We start from the raw sequence: 19,231 nt of genomic DNA, 5'->3' as shown, positions 1-19,231 counted from the left end.
TACTACTAGAACGTATTATTAGCAATACTGCTAGAAATAGACATCCACTGTTTTACACAAGTATCTACTAATTTAGTTTCCAAAATTAAGTGAATTACCATTATCAGTATAGATTATCAGTATCAGAATTATACAAATTTGAAGTGTTTACATTTAAAAATGTAAACACTTCAGAATGTAATCTATGAATACTACTAATAGGAACACTTGAACTAAATCCATCCTCTTCCTCTGACAAAGAAGTTACCTTGCTGGTCATGAAGGAATTCAGGTCAGGCTGAGGAATCCTATTTACCAGCTCTGCTCCTTCCAGCAGTGCTGAGTCAGACTTGATATAACACTGTGACCGCACTAGTGACACGTACCAGTCCTTTAATGATCAAAAAAGGACATTTATCACATACTTGTTTTCAGGAAACAACACAGTATATGGGGGGCAGAGGGAGAACTGCTCATTAGTACTGGATGTCCAAGACATCCATAGGCTACATTAATATATATTAAAAAAACCCCTCAAACTAAAAAGCAAACCAAAACAAACAAGCGGTGAATGGAAATGGAACATCTTCAATTGGATCAATGGATGCTCAGTGACAAGTTGACTATTTCCATAAAGTCTGGATGGGAAATGAGGAAAAGTGAATCTTAGTATATAGTGCAGGTACTTGTATTAGGATCCTAAAGCTGAGCAGACTATATAGAAAAAAAAGTATGGAATACTCAGTAGTCACACAAATGTAACAGTAATATCAGAAAAACCAGTACTATAACCGAGGAAGAAAACTCTTCAAACAAATGAAGGAATAAATAAATAAGTAAAATACAATGTAATATAATAAATATAATCAGACTACATTGTGGGTATATATATATACATGTATATATATTCAAAGATTCAAATAAATTTGCTGACATTAGTTAATTAGAGCACAACGAAAGCTGTCAGAGTTCAAGGAGCGTCTGAACAATGCTATTAGTCATAGGATTTATTTTTAGGTAGTCCTGCAAGAAGCAGAGTTGGACTCATTGATCCCTGAGTGCCTTCCAATGTAAGATATTCTATGATTCCATGAAATATGCAGAAGTTCGGGAAGCACACAAAAATTACTTTTGTTTAGAATTTACAGCAACATACAAAGGAGATTTTTGGGCTAATTTGAAGACAAAGCTATGGGTAAATGAATTCTGGGCACAGCATTTTCTGCTGCTGTCTAAGTAGGTCTCAACATCTCCCCTAAGCCAATGACTGCTCAGACTCATCCAAACTATCAGCTAATCAAATAGTTTTTGCCATCTCAGTTACATAAGTTTCCTATTACTGTGTATCACTGTAGAACATGGAGGGATGAAAAGGAAAAATTATTTGTACCATGGGACAAAGCAGAAAAAAGGAAGACACAGAAGGCCCCAAAACTTGCTCGTAGCCTTCCACCTCACTTGGAAATAAACACGTCTAAGTTCACAACAGACAGAAACAGTTCAGTATTCTTGACTATTCTCTGAAAGTAATTTAAAGCTGAGGAGGAAAAACTGAACGAGCAATGTTTAATTTCCACGAGACAGCCAATAACTTTCAGCAAATGAATTAAACTACTAAGTGCAGTAAAACACATCAAGAAAACAAGATTAATTATCTGTCTCTATTGAACTGTATATAAATCTTTCCATTAAAGCTGAGCAAAGAAGCCAAACTTGGTAAATTTTTCACAGCGCTGTCAATATAACAAACATCTATGTTTGTGCTAATTATCCACCCTAAGTTCAACAGTCAGCCAACACACATGAAATTTATCACTGATCTATATTTGAGATACAACATGACAATCCTGAGAGCATTAACTGCATAGTAAAAATAAACTCCATTTAAATATTTTGTAAGGAATAAAGCTTGTTTATAGCCAAGGCACTTCTAGTGACTCTAAACATAATCTTACTTTGTCTAGAACCACATTCTCTAAAGCTGGTTGGTCTTCTCCATCTAGTGGGTGTGAGGTAACCAGAGGTGAAGGACTGGTTGTGTCTGGTGCTACCATAAGACGAAACCTGTCCAAGAGCGAGTAAAGTCTTTGGTGTCTGAAAACAAAAGAACACATCAGCACAGGGCATAGTTTTGTAAATAATTTAAAAACAAGAAGACATCCAGTGACTCAATCCCAATCCCAGGGGAGAAAGGCAGTAGGGTCTTCAGTTTTTTATAAGGGTCTTTTGCTTTTTGTTACATGCAGTCATATGATACAAACTTTCTTTGGGTATCAGAGGCCAAAATTAATTAACTCAGCACCACCAACAAATAAAGATTGAGTTTAATTTACTGGCAAAAACTGTGATGTACTTAAGCTTAAAATACAGCTTTCTTTATTCAGCAAATCTTCTAATGAGTAAGAAGAATCAAAAGTTAGTGTACAAATTATTTGACTGCAAAAAAATACACGTTTACAGACGATAATAAAAAATCCACTAAAACTATACTTCTGTTTTTCAAAAATGATCCCTCACTACACTAAAAACTCCAGTTTCTGGATTTATGTCAGTGTCAGAGGTTTTTTTTTTTTCTTTTTTTTGCTGCAGGTTTTTTATTTTGTGTTTTTGTTTGTTTCTTTTGGGGGGATATATTAAATTCCACTACTGCTAACGAGAACTTGTACAAGGTATTTTTTTTTTTAGTTTTTAAAAAAATTAAATAGACATTACCTATGTAGGCACATTACTACTGATCTACTGCAGTCTCACATTTTAGGTTCTTTCCCCTACTTATTTCAATCAACAGATATTAACCTCAAACAGCAATGACAAGAGGAGTAGATAAGGATCTTTCCAACATCAAATAGAAGTTTCTCAAAAAATGAGTAATTTGCTCCTTTTTATACCAGCAGTTTAAACAGCCAGGAGACTAAAGAGTTAAAACTCTTAACACACTTGTCTGGGAGAAAAAAAAAAACAAAAAAAAAAAAAACCAGACTAAAAAAGCCCCAAACCCACTTAGCTTGAACTGACAATATTTTGCAAGTTTGAGGAAAATAAAGTTGGTTTAAGTAAAACAGATTTTGTCAAGAAAGTAATTTGCAGCTGTTATCACTCAGAAGTTCAATACTGAGTGGGATGCTGGAAAGGGAATTTGATGCAACCCTCTAGAGCCTGTTTTAGTTATTAAGTAGCTCTTACTGCAAATTCAACACAGCCAACACAACTGCCCCTTGGGCCAGAACATGCCAACATCTTGTAAGAGGCTTTAGTCCCAGTTTACCCCTAAAAACAACCCACTACCCGACCTCCAGGGAAAAAGCCAAAGTGTTGGAAAACAGAGTTAACATAATTTGTATTAGAACATTACTTAGTTTTACATTTTAATGGTATTATTGGTATTATCTACCTTGCTGCTAATCCACTGTTTTGAAGATACTCCTGAATTCTATCCAGTTCTTCAACCGGTAACTGAGCAATGCTACTCTGTACAAAAGAATAACAAGAATTTTACAGGACAGATATATGTAAAACCCCCAAAAATACTTTTACCAAATTAACAAAGCTACAGGCAGATAAAGTCAAATAAAGCAAGCATTCATATATCTATATAATAAATTGTCTCGGGTTGCAATACAGGATGTGACCAAAAGTGTGTATTCTATCACCATCTGCTGAAACCAGGTGGGGCAGTGATCCTTATCTCCGTGGGAGATATTCTCTGCTAATGGGCCATCTGTTAAAACCAGGTGAGACATTGTTCTTTATCTTTTCCACAACCCATCCTTCCTCCAGGGAGATATCTTCTGTTAATGGGCCATTGAGTCCCACTGCATGACTGATAAAATTACATCATCCCATTGGGAGATGCTCTGCCCACGGGGAGGAGCCAAGCATTTCCTACCTAGATAAAATCTGAGATTTAGAACATCAGAGCAGCCTTTTCCCACTGGATTCCAGTGGAAAACCAGATCCTTCTACACCATCACTGGACCTTTGGAGGAAAACTGCACCCTTCTACAGGACCACTGCTCCAAGAGAACCACATCTGTCACTGCAGGAGGACTGCAGCCACCATTTAATGGGACTGCTACCAATACCCCGACTGACAGGCTGTCAGGTTGTATTCTGACTCTGTCACTATTTTGGTTCTCTATTTTCTTTTGTATTACTGCACTTTTATTTTAACTTTTTTCCCAGTAAAGAACTGTTATTCCTATTCACATATCTTTGCCTGAGAGTCCCTTAATTTCAAAACTACAATAATTTGAGGGAGGGGGGTTTACATTTTCCATTTCAAGAGAGGCTCCTGCCTTTCTTAACAGACACCCTTTCTTTCAAACCAAGACATAAATAAAAAAAATATATCCAATTAAATCACTTAATCATATTCTGATGTGCTTTATAACATTGCTTTTGATACCACTGGTACTACCCAAAGTGCTTCCCAGGCATGGATTTCTCTGTACCTGCAGAGTTGCTGCCAGCAGCATTTCCACACGGCGGCAGGCCAGGGTGTCCACCATGCGTGCCAGCACTCGGAAGGGAGTGCACAACAGCTTGTCCACGTACAGGGTCAGCACAGCCCCGGACTGGCTCAGGTGGATTCCCTCCAAGCACTGCAAAGTCTTCTTCAGGGTTGTGGGCTAGATGTTAAAACAGCACAAAACAGGCAAAAAAACTTATTCTATTTGTATTCCAATCTATTTGGAATACAAAGACTTTAAAGCTAAAGACACTCAGAAAAAAATACAGCAGACAACTACGTGATCAGTGTTTACAGCTCTGTGTGAATGAGTTACTGGGTTATTTAATTGTTTGATGTGTAACTGCAAAAGCTTACTCTTAAAAAAGTAAGCAAAACATAGGGAGTGAAACTTTTAGGGGGGAAAGAAAGCTACAGATTTAAGTGAAATTGCACAAAGCTTTGAATGCAGTGAGAAGCTTCAACTCCTTCTGAAAGAAGGCAGGAATATGTGCATAGTGAAGACATGTGATGGTACAGAAATCCAGAAAACCCTTGGGGATTTTCTGATCATATGTTAAGAAACAGCAGTAACAACTCAGAATCAAAAGTGTGTGCAAATAATTTTTTAAATTTATTATATTCTTTTGAATATGAACACCAATTCAGCACTAATATTCTAAAGGGAGATACACAAAGACAAACTAGTTTGACTCATGAAACCCATCTTGATTTAGAGCAGTCTGTCAATAGCAGTTATTTTAATTTTACTGTCTTTCCTGATAATCACCAAGCATTTCACACAGTGACTACATCTTCCATTAAAACATATTCAGTTTAGTTAATTCTGCTGATTCTCAGCTACTGAAGCCCAGACTAATATCATGTAACTTTAAAGCTGTCCTAGATTTGCACAAAGACAATGGAAAAAATTTAAGAAACAGCACTGAAGCTACTCGGGGTGTAGGTCACACAACTATCTCAAGATTATTGTATTAATCACAATCCTCTCCCTACAATAATCTCTAGAGAAAGTCCAGCAAATGATGTTTGCATTAAGAGAGTTGCATACAACCTTACATGCCTTTAAAACATCATCCACTCCTTTTAATTTGAAAACTAAAATAATCAACAGAAATAATACCCTGAATCTCCTGGTGATTTTCCCTATACCAAGTGGCTACAACTTTCAGAACAGATCGATGGGGAAGGCATGAGCTCACAAATCATTTTCATACTGCCAGGGCAAGGCACCAAAATCAAAGCTGAAAGTTACAGCTTTAATTTACCCATCAGATATTGATTATGTGGGATAGCATCTCTGAAGGAAGAAAAGCAGCTTAACCATCTCCACTTGAATTCATTGACTTCATGGACTGGAACACATCTAATACTGAAGTTGCTAATATAAGGTTCACTGCTTGCATTTTTAAGTAAGTGACTTTAAAATTAAAATTAGAACTTGATTAATGACCCAGAAATGTCAAACTTTGCATACTTATCAGTTAAATTTATGCTGACATGAAGTGACTTTATTCTTTACAAGAAGTCAAAAAGTTAAACTTACAGCTGCAAGATTCTCACAACGTGACTGAATGGCCTGGATGAAGAGACCACTGGCTGCTGAATTCCTGTGAACAGCACTGATAAAATCTTGTACTGGAGGCTCATGGGACAGATTAATCAAGTCTTGAACATGATTCACAATAAGCCAGGTCAGGTGTTCTGAATCATGTAGGTTTTGACACTAACAGGGAAAAAGGAAAATCTGTTTGCAGTAACACCAATGTTAAGATTTTAATTACTAAACATGACACAACATGAAGCTCCTCATATTATAGTTCTGGTAGCTATTTTGAAATAACAGCATAGAGTGCCTATATCTTAATACCACCATCATTATTTTTACATGATAAATTTTCCAAAAGTTTTGCTCTAGTTGCAAATTAAGGTATTTACCATGAACGTGCAACTTATTTTTCTAAAAACACTAAAAAACAGGTTAGACACAAGTAAATTGAAAAGGTTGATTCAAAAATGGTGTTACTGAAATGGTGCTTGAAATAAACATGCACACAGAGTTGTCTGGTAAAATGTGATTTTCATTTAGTCTTCTTAAAGATTTCTTATTACTACTGGCCTTCAACATAAAATGAAGAAGTTCTAGAAAGTAAATCCAAAGAGATCTGTCAATAATTAATGTTAAACGTTCTAAAGGCTTGTATATGTCAATAAGCAGTAGAATGCAATATGAAAATATCAGTAGAGTTAACCAGGCAATGCTGAGAGCTTGCACAGCACCTCTGTAAAGAGGTTTTGGAGAATTTTACCTTGGACAACCTCTAATCTGACTCTAGTGACTGTCCATTGAAGTGTTTCCTAAACATACCTTTCTGTTGAGTTGAACCTGAAAGGAATGTATGAGGAATTTTGAGGAATGCACCTCAAAACTGATCTGAGGTGCAAAGCCAAGTGCAACACCTCCTACTACTGAAGATTCACTTCAAAAGTTCCCAATGAACTAAAACTCTCATACTGAGGCAGCAAATGGCCAAAGCTACAGAAATTGTTCTTGCCAGAGAACCAAAATGGAAATTTAAGTATTCATGTAAAATCTCTTTTCTTACAGAGTAGAGTTGGAAATTTATTGTCTACTGGACACTGTGCACTGCTACTGATGTTGGGAAGTCTGGAATTACTTAGTGTCCTCCAAGCACCTCCCAAGTAAGGCATGTGGTACACAGAAGGTAATTCTATTGCCCACCAGGTAAACTTTACAAGTCAAGAGAACTCTCAGTTCAGAACAGAAAACAATTCCAAATGAAGTCATATCTAAGCTTTCAGAAGCACCATCTGAAAATAAAATTACTAGTTTCACAGATCTTCATTTTTCACTGAACACACTTCACTTTTCAGTTAACACATATCACTAATAGATGAGTATCAGCATCATAAAATAATCATAGTTATAAAAGTCATAACTCAAAACTTACAACGTAGTCACAAAAGAGAATGAGTGCTCCTCTTCTCACTATCTCACGATTGCACATGCCACGCTTAGATTCCAAGTCGGATTCATCACTGTCTCCAGATATATGAGGGCTAAGCAGTTTAGTAGTAGAAAGGCTGTGTCGCCTGCAAAAAGTACATTTTATGTTGTTACTGCTTTCTTAGTATGGCTACTGAAACATAAACATCCAAAGTGTCTGGAGTATCCTACCAGTGTCATCAGGTGACATGTCTTTTCCTGTAAACTTCATTCAAACATTACACTTCCTTGAAATAGACAGTCTGCTTTCCATCAGATCTTTACTTTTTAGCAATTGCAGTATTGCTTATTACATCTTCAAACAGTCTGAAGAACTAAATGAGTTATTTAAAAGAAAAACATGGGCTGCTGCATCTCTGGTAGGATAATAGAACCTATTGCTGTATTTTCTTCTCAAACCAAACTAAACTAAATGCTCAAGTGTTCTTGAGTATTTAGTCTAGTGTCAGCTTAAAAGTGATGCCCAACCCAGAAAAGAGATGATACTGGTAAACTAAAAGGAAAGAAAAACATATACACTGCTATTTAAGTTCAGAATCATCAAAGTTGCCTGTAAGATCATCAAATCCAACCTTTAAGCTAGCACCACATCATGGCTCACCACAAAGCCATATGCTGAAGTGCCACTTCCACACATCTTTTCAACACTTCCAGGGATGGTGACTGCACCCTTACCTAGACAGCCTTTTCCAACGCCCTAGTAGTCACCCTACTTTGCTCATAATCCTGGTAGTTCCAAATTTCCACAAATTAGAATAGCATATTTTCAATACGTAACGTTGAACCGAAGCGAGAATTTCACACTGGTGAAAGTATTGCTGCACTTCAGTTGTAGAGCAAGATGAGACTGCCCAACACTCACTGCACAAGCACCAAAAATGCCTCTCAAGTCATTTGCTCACCTCCCTCTACAGTTAACACAGAGGAACACCCACCCTCACAGGAGGTCCCTTCCTTATCCACTAGAGGACAGTGCCTGACAGGTGGAAGAAACTAACTTCAGACCAAGACAACACTCATTTTAGAACCAATCTCCCAATTTCAGACAACTAGTGTTAAGTGAGGTTATTACAGTGCTCGATGTTAATGAACCAGCATGGTGCTTATGTCATGTTTTGAAAACATTTAGCAACAGACCCACTGAGAACAGATAATCCTGTAGCTACAAGTTACAATTTTATGATCAGATTGTATTGTCACAAACACAACAGTGTCCATCATTTCCACTGGTTGGTTATTTCCTAGAAAGTGAAATAGGAGGTCTCCATACAAACATGAAATGCTGAGTATTTTGCTATAGTTACTTCCATAGTTTTAATAAAAAGTAGTACACAAATGAAGTTATCTTGCCCTAGAAGTGGAGAGATTACCTGGCAGCTTTTCTGAGGAGCAACTGAGTGCAGGACACACTTCCTAAATTTGGAAGTCACACCAATATCAGAGCAGACAATATGTACACACATTAAGTAAACACAGAACTACATTTCATAGTCCAAGTAGCACCATTCAACAGGCTGACAGGCTTGGCAGAAAGCAGCTTGGATTGTCTTAATATTATTTTAGAAAATATAATTAAATGTAACACACTACTAGGGAACAAAACCAAAACTTACTTTGGGGTTTGATGCACTTCTGACCACCAGTTGTAGTTGGTGTAATTGACAAGAAGCAAGATGTGACACCAGAGGAGAACTAAAGAAGGATGAGTGGGAATCATGGACTGAACAAGGTCACTCAGACTTTCAAGTGTATAGAAACTACCATCAGATCCATCTCCTGTAAAAAGTCTGGTGGCTGCAGCTGTGATTCTTCTAAACATCCCTGAAAGCAATAAAAACCATTATATGTTAGAGTAACAATGCTCTAGTCTGAATTCTGAAGTTTTAAAATTATTCATGGTAGAATTCCTGCAAGAAAGGTAAACTATAAGCAGTTTTACAAATTTAAGGCATGTGATGAAGTTTGCCCAAGGGCAGTGTGTAAACCAGAAATTACCAGCTCTCAGACTCAATAAAAAATGTTTAGATAGGTTTCATGACAATTCTCATTAATCTGATACATGAAAACCTTCAGTAAACTTAAAACTGTGGATCAGGGTTAGTTAGTTTGTTTATAAATTAAAACACAGATGGTCTACTTAAGAACCTGAGGTAACTACTACTCTGCATGTCAAGGAAGAACACCTGAAAGTATATTACTTCAGAGGATGGCTTTCCAAACATATTTAGTTGAAACTAAATTTATTCTCTTTCATGCAATTTCTAAAGTGCAAAAATTAGGTATTTCTGCCATTACCTTGAAAACTGAATACTAAGCAAAAAAAGTAGAATTTTGCTTTCTGATTTGCTGATTCTATGTTTGTATGCCAAAACAAAAGTTGGGGAAAAAAGGAAATTCAAAAATGGTGGGAAAACAAGAAAAGTTGTCTAAAGGTATAGGCCTTTTTGAGTCTCCATGCAAAGATAAGTTCAGGGAAAAAAAAAGTTTTTTCAGAGTCAGTTAGAAACCAAGAGCTAATCAGAACAATGAAGGAAATCTGCAGTGTTACTTGCTTTCCTTGCCAGGCATACAGAAGAATGAAGCTGTAAATTCCACAGCCATGTGCACCAATTTAAGCTGCCTCCAGGACTGACAAACATACAATGCAAATAGCAAAGAATGGGAAAAATAGCTCAGTCTCAAATCTCTGGTTCCACTTATTAGCAAAACAGTGCTAGCCCTATTCCAGCTTCCTGCATTTGCAGAAACTACACCATCTAGTGACTTCCTACAGTCATAAAAGCCACTGCATGCTCATCTTTTTACTTTGTCCATGCCTTTTATTTCTAACTTCAAAGGAACACATTGAGAATGTTCATTTATAATCTACAAGCTTCCTACAGTTGGAAATACAGGAGTCAGCAATGCTCACATTTTGGAAAAACTGCAACAGAAAGACAAAACTTCCCAATAGAACAGTGGTTAGAAATGACAGAATACACCCTTTGTTTCCAGAGACAAATTGCTGTAAGCTACACCTACAGTTAGGAGAATATAACTTAAAGAGAAAATAATTATGGAGGTTCTAACTGAACAAAAGAACATTATTACAAATTCAGGCAGTTAGTTAATCCTCAACCTAAATAAATATGTTATGACATGGAAGTACAGCCCAGGTGTCTGAAGAACTTTTCTTTTACTCTGTTACACCATACAGGTACTAGTGGTAATAATATACCTGAAGTTTTTTGTAGTTTTACACTAAATTAATTTCTACAGATCATCTGATCCACATATTCCAATGCTCTGCATGAGTATTTTAATATTTAAATTTAATTTTGCATGAAAATTTCTATATAATTCCTGGCAAGATTCCCAGTGCAGCCTGGAAGCCAGCCACAGCAGCAGTACTAGTTTAGCCTTCCTTTCAATTATCCCCAGCTCCCACTGTGGAAGAACCCACTGCCCCAGTTGCAGTCATCAGCTTCCTTTTTTGATTTCATTGCTCCTGGCTTGACACTATTTAATCACTTTATGCCAAAACATCCTGCTGCAAATTATTTGCTACACTATTTGATGCAAATATTTCTCCTAAACATAAATTACTATATTAAATCAAAATAATAAAATAAGTTAACATAAAATAAATACAATATATAATAGTATAATTATGTAATTTTATATAATGAAATAGGATAAAAGCATATTAAAATAATTACTGTAAAAGACACATGGGAAGAAAACTGTCACTCTGTATGTCCAGAGTTCTGGGTCCTAAAGCACACCTAAAACAAGGATTAATTTTGTGCTTCTTCACACACTCCTGGAGTCCTTGCACCACGAACCTCGGTTTGGACGACTCCCATTTTACAGACCAAGGCAACAGAACACAGAGCTCCTTGGCTCATGTCTGCAAGGAAGCCTATGAAGAACCAGGGTATTGTGCCAAGACCTTTTTAAATTACAGACAACTAAGAGTAAACCAAGGTTGCATTCCAGCTGCAAGCTGGAAATCAGAAGCAAAAAGGGCAGCCACAGCAAAGAAAGAATAAATGAAAGGCAAGATAGTACCACTATTCAGAAAATAAGACTAAGGAATCAAGCTATGGACTAAGGAATTACCAAAAGGGTAGATATTGGGTATCCAGCAAAAGAAAACCTAAGGGAATATTTCCAAACCTGAAGAAAGGAACTTGAGACCAACTAGCTGGAAAAGTGCTACCTTTCCTGGTTTTCTGAGGTGCTTTTTGCTCTTGGTTGGTTAGTTTTTTGTTTGGTTTGTTGGAGGTTTTTTGCTTGTTTGTTTTAAATATTTTTATTAATTATGGCAAAACCCAGGAACCTTCCTTGTCATGAGTCTGAGCTAGCAGTCTGTGACTCAGTATTTTAAGCTAGACATACCAACCAACCTCCAAACTGAAACAAAACATGAGAAATATAGCCACAAATTTGGAATGCTTTGTGTTTTTTGGACTGAAAAATTTTAAACATTTAAAAGGAGAGATGAAGGGTCACTACCTACATTTTGTTCCACAAAGACAGAAGACAGAAGAAATGTGCAAAATATGTCCTGCATGCATGAGCACCATGTTTGGTAAGTTCTCTACACTGAGCAAGATACAACATTTCAGCACTTACATATTCCTTCTCAGTAGTTCAATGCATTGATGAGCTGTCTTGGAACTTTAAAACCACCCTACCACTGCATGCTATGACATGGGCAACATTTCAAGTATTACCTGACTTGAAGATATGTATTAAGCACATGAGCAGCGTGCCCAGCTCCTGGCAGTAGAAAGTATGTTGCTGCTCATTCATGTCCACTTTTAATTGCTTGGTAACAATATCTTCCAGTAGAATTCCAACCAGTTGTAGTAAGAATCTTGAAAGAAACACACATACAATCAATAGGATAACAACCAATCTTTCAGAAAAAGATGAGGTTAGCCTATGAAACTTTGGCTTGAAAAATAAAATAGGAAGTTCTTGTCCATTCATCCTAAATAACCTACTAAATGAAATGCTACAGAACAGGTGAGCCTAAAACAAATAGGATGCTATATGATCACAAGCTCTTCAATAATTGCATATTAAATCTAGATTATCTCTCATCAGATAGTCACAGTAGCATTTATACACTGGCCCAACACAATTACAAAGCAAATATTCAGAACACTTTGGTGTCTTTACAGTGATTTGCTAAAAGCATCTGAGCTAAATCAAACTAAAAACAATCTGTGACAGTTAGCACAGCTCAGCTGAGCAGGGTTAATTCAGCAAGTCACAGTAATTCACCTAACTCGCCTCTCCTATCCACACTCTACTACACAGGTTCTTTATCAAACCTCCAGCTGGGACAAGGTGTGGTGTCAAAAGAAGCACCAAAAAAGGGCATTTTAAGAAAGCCATCCTTGCCCCTGGCCATAACCATTACTCCATTCCTTACGTCACTGGTGTTGGGACATAAAGTCAGAGTATATGTCCAGAGGACCCTCTTCCCTCCACCCACTACCCTGAGAATGAGCATGAAACAGCATTCTATTCCTATCTGAAGTTCCCTACTTAAGTAAAATGTTACTATTTTCTTAAACAAACAACTATTTCAAATGCCTCCCACCACATTAAAGCACTATGCCTTAATGACAAACGTTATGTCAGTATAATGCTGCTGCCATCTCTCCATGCTTCTTTTGCCTGAAGTTTGTCACTGTCCAAGGACATCAACATGGGAAGCCAACTGGACAAAGCTGGCTCTTAAAATAAAGGAAAAAAGAGCAGGACTAACTCAACAGGTTTGAATCCCACTGCTGCCAAATTTCTGATAGAGAATCTGGGCTTCCACTTAAAAGGATGTTTCATCATTCAGTCCTCATACAGAAAGGAAGGAAAGCAGTGAGGTTTCTGGACCTGATTTTAGTAAGTCCAGCATTCACCCATTTTAACAGTTCTTTAGGTTGTTCATTTGGCTTGAGAAGAGGTACCAGAACAATTCAAAGTCCTACTAAAATCCACTCAACTTCTCCATCTCTGTCCATCTCAACAGTCCTTCCTCCACACACATTTGTCCCATATCAACTTATTAACAAACTTAATTCCATTCAGACAAAAGTTTTATACATGTTAAATACTGCCCAATGCATTTGTGATTTCTCAGAGCTCTTTACCTTTCCCCAAGTTATTCTAAAGACAGTGTACCTTGAAAATGTCTCCTCAGGTGGGTATTTCACCTGTTTGACCTCAGTGCGATCCTCTGGTGTGTTATTTTCTCCACATCTCAGTCTGTTGATTACTTGACATGAAATTAAATATGGTGAGAAGGAAAGCTCTTGTATACGGGATAGAACGATGTCTTCTGTTGACTGTGAAATCAGAACTCTAAGGATAGCTAAAATTCCAGAAATCCACAGCTGGACAGTGCTCACTGATGCCTAACACAAACACAGAAATACAGAAGATTGAATATTTTTGAAGTTAAATGATACAACATAGAAAGGTATTAAAAATTAGCATTTTCAAAATCAGACCCTTTTAAGAATGGAGCAAACCAGAAATAAATTTTAAGTTCAGATCTTACAAAATACTATTCCTGTGGTAACTGTCAAGCTCATATTCACTGGTAAACAATCTCTCAGCTATAAAAGCAGTACTAATACTTGTGTAAGAAAAATGTGGTTTACCTTTTAAATTGGATTCTATTTTATTGTAACAGTACCTTCCTTTACATTCCTGATCCTGAACATATAAAATGAAGGAAATTAATTCATAAGCAGAACACTTCTGTATCAAGTGCTCCCAGTTGGTAAATCACATTAGTTCTAGCCAATTTGTTCCCAAATTCTGCTCCTGGTACTTTAACATCACTCAGCAAATTATTAAAGAGAAACACATTCTCTTTTGTTTTTCATGAAAGACACCAGATTCTCTCTTCTTTGAAAACAGTAGCTTACCATTGTTTTAGGAGTAACAAACATACTCCTTAAAAGCATGTCCACAGGGCGAAGGGATGAAGGGGCCAAAATTTCAAACAAAGTGTTCAATACTCCCAAAGCATCATGAGAGTCTATATGCATCTGTAAAAGAAAAACACAAAACTAATTTCTAACTGTCCACTAAAGGTAATTTCAACACAAAATTAACACTCCATGTTTTAAACATTTCTATACAAACCTGCGCGTAATAAAGCTGTTCTTTACAGTACAAAATTCAAAGCAACCAAAAGCTATAGAAGACAAATTTAAGTTTCATTATAGGCCTTCCTAGACATGAGTTTTGAGAACATGGACAAAAATCTGCCATACGAAATCCAATGTGCATACCATATATATTTCATTTGAAGAAATAGGCTTTATTCAGAGAATGAGACCAGAAGACTTGACTTGTCATAAAATGTAGAGACTTTTCTTCCCCCTGCACATCCTACCAGGTTTATTTATAGACTGCAATGCTGGTCACGATTAAACTTAAGCAGGTAACTAGGAGAAAATAAACCTAATCATGAGAAAAGTGAACAGCTACAGTGGTATTAATGCAACAGAGGTAGGACAGCTTACCTAAACAGTTTTTTAGATAAATTATGAAGCAATCAACTGCAAATAGCAAAGGACTGGACTACAAATTTAGATGACCCTATCCTGATTAAATGATTTGGAAGATGATCATGTGCAGTCACACAAAACAACAGCAATTTCACTTTGTCAGCATTTTAGCTCTGCTCTAAAACTGTTGTCTGATCCTGCCCACTCTTCCCAGCCATGAGATCTCACAGGACTGGGGAACTGCCGTCATGGAGAAAAGAATATCTGGGGCTAGAGCACCTTTGAGGTGGAGACAAGCTGGGAGAGCTGGGGTTGTTCAGCATGGAGAAGGCTCTTAACAGCACCTTCCAGTACCCAAAGGGGCTACAGGAGAACTGGAGAGGGCCTTTTTGCACAGGCAGGTAGTGATAGGATAAGGGGAAATGGCTTTACACTGAAAGAGGGTGGATTTATATTAGGGAGAAATTCTTTACTGTGAGGGTGGTGGGGCACTGGAGTAGGCTGTCCCATCCCTGAAAGTGTTCAAGGCCAGGTTGGATGGGGATTTGAGTAATCTAGTCTGCAATTAGACTCACTGTACCCATGAAAAAAATAATTGACATTCTATGAACATGGGACAACCTTCACACCATCTATTAAATGTTCTCATATAATCAAGAATCTAAGAGAAACAGAATAACCCTCCACTGGAGACAGCCTTGATCATACTCCATATACGTCACACATTTATATATGAACTCCATCACTTCAAAGACTTAAGTTTACTTTGCGGCAGTTGTTTTTTCCAGATAAGGCAACCACAACTTCAAGAAAATTTGTCATCATATAAAAAAAAGGAAAAATCGAAAGCTCAAAGCCACTACTGATACACACATTACAGCAATTACTTAAGGTGTTTACAGAATTAAAACAATCATATAGGCACCTGTTGTTTTGCAAGCATTGGGAGAATGATGTCAGCTATTTGCCGGGACAATCTCTTCCATTTGTCTTCATTTTCTTTATGACATTGTTGCAATACCAAGATAAACATTTCTAGCACCTGAGCAAAAGTTAAAAAAAAAAAAAAAAAGTAGGCACCCATACTAACAAAAAATATTTGAGTACTATCACCATAGGAAAGAACATTCATTTCAACCATCTACCTAAAAGACAAAATGGAAAAAAAAACAACATGAGAAATCACACAACATTTTTAAAACCCCATCTTCAGGTTAAAAGCCTGTTCTTAGTTAAAAGTTTTTGGTGGTGATTTTAAAAGAATTTTCCAGTTTCTTTATAAACTAGAAAAAAAAAGTTTGCTTCGTACTTTTTAAATGGTATTTGTCAAAAGACTACTCAAACAACTTGAAAAAGAATCATAAATCTAAACACCACACCACTCATTCAACAAAAAGGGGAAGAAGAAAGAAGCCATTTTCCATATATATACTCTGTCTTGACTCTAGATCCAATAACATTTAAATTTGGTCAAGGAAACAAAACAGACATCTTTATGGGGCTCATTCACCTGAGATATATCACTTTCATATAAATGGCTTAAGAGACAACATAATGGAACACACCAAGTAAGAAGCACTTCTGGTAGCTGAATGTGTTATAGGTTTGAGGGTTGTAGAGACCACACTTTGAAGGCAGACAAGAGACACAGCAAGCAAGAATTTTAATATATGGAATTGGAAGGGGGACAGAATAATCTGTTTCAGGAAACAAGTTAGAGCACTTGTAAAGAAAATTCAGGTAGTTTAGTTTAGGGGAAGGGAGATTCCCAGGTGACTTTCTTACCAAAATATTTTCTCAGGAGAGAGGAGATAGGAGAGATTCCAGGCTGAAAGACTTAACTCTGGAGCTCCATGAGTGGCAGCTCCAGTTGTAACAGAAAATGTTGAAGGCTGCAGCTTTTGGAACCTCTCTAATGTCCAGGGAAACCACTGCAGACCGTCCCAGAACAACAGAACAGCCCAGGGTTGGTTTATACATAATGCACCAGCAGAACAGGGCAGAATAACTACAAATGGGATGGTGTGGGAAGAGCAGTGCATGGGTGGTCTTTAATAGGTTAAGTGTGTCAGAAGGGGATCTGCCAGCAATTGCAGTACCTTATGTAACACAAAGTTATTCACTATTTCACATCATGTGTCTACAGAGTGTCATTTCATATAGTTATATTAGTCATTTTATGATTATAAAACTACAAATTCAAAAGAAAATGTGGATACACAAAATTACCCCAATCTGAACACGCAGTTCTAACAAATTATTTTGACAAGATGTACTGACTTTTTTCAGAAAATACAGTGCTTACATTAGCATACACTAGAACTGCATTTTCACATTATGAAAGAAAGGCACATTAGGTTTGTTAAGCACCTGAATAAGCAGTAAAATCCCATGTTGATCATGACACTTCTCTTAAAATTACTTTTATGTTTTTCATTAAAACAAAGTGTATTGATGAAAGTCATTGTTACACTCCTACAAAGCAGAAACGTGTTTTCCAAACCTGGAAAGTCTGGGTCAAAGTAGTAAGTCATAACAAATACCTAATTACCAGTGTCATTACCTTTTTCAAGCAAGTGTTATCCAAGATATTGTTATGGTACAGCATTACCTAAATCATCTCCATGCAGCATCTTTTCTAATTTTAAATTTGTCTCCTTTTCCATTTTACTCCCATTCTTTTAAGCTTCTTCTTTTCCACCAACCTTCTGTTTATTCTGTCTGCAACACAGCCAAGATCATAATTCTAACTGGAGCTTTTTAGTGCTTTGTTTTCTAGGCTCGACTACGAAATTCCACAGGTATGTTACTTCACCTGAAATAGTGATGTGTAGAGCAGAACCTTTCCCATAGCCTTAAAAATCTTTGCATGCTCTCTCTATAAGGAAAGATACCACACAGAGTCCAGCTATTCCAGTTTTGTATAGAAGACCATTAATATTGTCTGAAGCACTTTTAGGAGTCACAGCAATGTTACCCTTTCACAGACCACAAAGAGAGTCCCTTCATCCTTTCCTCCTACCTGATGGTACTGGATAAGTCTCAGCAGCATTGACACTACAACCTCCTTCTGAGTTTCCAGCTCTTTTCCAGCATCAGCTTTATTTGTTCCTCTTAACACAAAGAGATCATGAACAATGGGTTGCAGAGCTGGTATTGCTGAAATGAGATGTATTTCTTTTTTAGTATGAGACAAATCACTCCTGAACAGTGATTGCTTGAACTAACTAACAGCTCAGTTACTAAAAGTAAACTGGGCTCTGGTTCATTAAATGTTTTAACCCATACCTAAAAGCCCACAAACCCCATATTTATCATGCATAATGGCTATTTCAGAAATTTAAAAGAAATTTAAAGAAATTTAAAATTATGGACGCATTTGCCCATTCTCACAGAGCTAAAAAAAGATATTTTTATAAACTATTTCTCAGCAGAATCACGGTAAAGTATGAGAGATGTGCTTCTACTTAAAGGCTGAAAGTAGAAGGAAAGGGAAGTGGACCAAAAATTAAAATCAAAGCCTTGCACATACTGCTCAGTTGCAAACTTATTACTAAATAGTTTCAAATAAAAGCTTTGTTGCAATTATGAACAATGCAAAATGTGGGGCAGCAGTGTTAGTATGATATAATAAACTTCCTGAAGTAATTAAGGGAGAAGTATTTCACATCTTAAAAGTTAGTGTCTTCTGGAACACTCAGCACGATAACAGTTTTCTATAGCTTATTAGTCAACATTGGATTTATTGCTGAACTGTTACTAGTAAGTGTCAATGTCTTTTTTCTTTCTTTCCTTTCTTTTTAAAATACTTTATTTTTTTAAGAATTACCATGTGTAACAGCTTTCCTCCCACTGGCCATGATGCCATCACATAGCTGAATGATCTTGGGAATTCCAATTATTTGTTTGGAATGATATCGCTCATAAGACAGCAACACCAGGAAAAAGAAGATATTAGGAATAATTGCTTCAGACTCCCTGAAAACAAAACAAAAAAATTAAAGTGTCAAATTTGAATTGCACAGCTTTGTTCAGTAAAACTCATCTTTTCACAGTCACGTTTTTTTTGAAGAATATGCTGTTCTGATTTCATACAATATTTCATACAAAAAAATTCTGTAATTTCTGTGCCCTGTTCTGTACAATGGGTTTTTTCCCCAGGAATTTCTTTCAAGCTTTGACCTTTGCAGTTACTAATATTATAACATACTGTCTAGGTTATTTCTGTAGAAGAGCAAAAGA

The 19,231-nt window shown here is 36.7% G+C and overlaps 1 protein-coding gene across 1 annotated transcript in view; it reads right to left on the bottom strand.

Moving 5' to 3' along the window:
• The window catches only part of HTT (huntingtin), an 80,757-nt gene that overhangs the window by 20,865 nt on the left and 40,661 nt on the right, over positions 1–19,231 (bottom strand). Inside the window, exons 35-47 of the mRNA XM_062492651.1 lie at positions 18,819–18,967; positions 18,012–18,148; positions 15,915–16,031; positions 14,402–14,524; positions 13,650–13,882; positions 12,194–12,336; positions 9,089–9,296; positions 7,420–7,561; positions 5,994–6,173; positions 4,431–4,607; positions 3,371–3,447; positions 1,935–2,073; positions 248–370 (exon numbers count right to left, since the gene is read on the bottom strand). Coding sequence (XP_062348635.1) covers positions 248–370; positions 1,935–2,073; positions 3,371–3,447; positions 4,431–4,607; positions 5,994–6,173; positions 7,420–7,561; positions 9,089–9,296; positions 12,194–12,336; positions 13,650–13,882; positions 14,402–14,524; positions 15,915–16,031; positions 18,012–18,148; positions 18,819–18,967 — 1,948 coding nt within the window. The remainder of the gene's footprint in view (positions 1–247; positions 371–1,934; positions 2,074–3,370; positions 3,448–4,430; positions 4,608–5,993; positions 6,174–7,419; positions 7,562–9,088; positions 9,297–12,193; positions 12,337–13,649; positions 13,883–14,401; positions 14,525–15,914; positions 16,032–18,011; positions 18,149–18,818; positions 18,968–19,231) is intronic.

Source organism: Cinclus cinclus, chromosome 5 (assembly GCF_963662255.1).
Source record: "Cinclus cinclus chromosome 5, bCinCin1.1, whole genome shotgun sequence".
NCBI lineage: Eukaryota > Metazoa > Chordata > Aves > Passeriformes > Cinclidae > Cinclus > Cinclus cinclus.
Note: the sequence above shows the minus strand (reverse complement) of the source record. Positions and strands in the feature narration are given on the sequence as shown.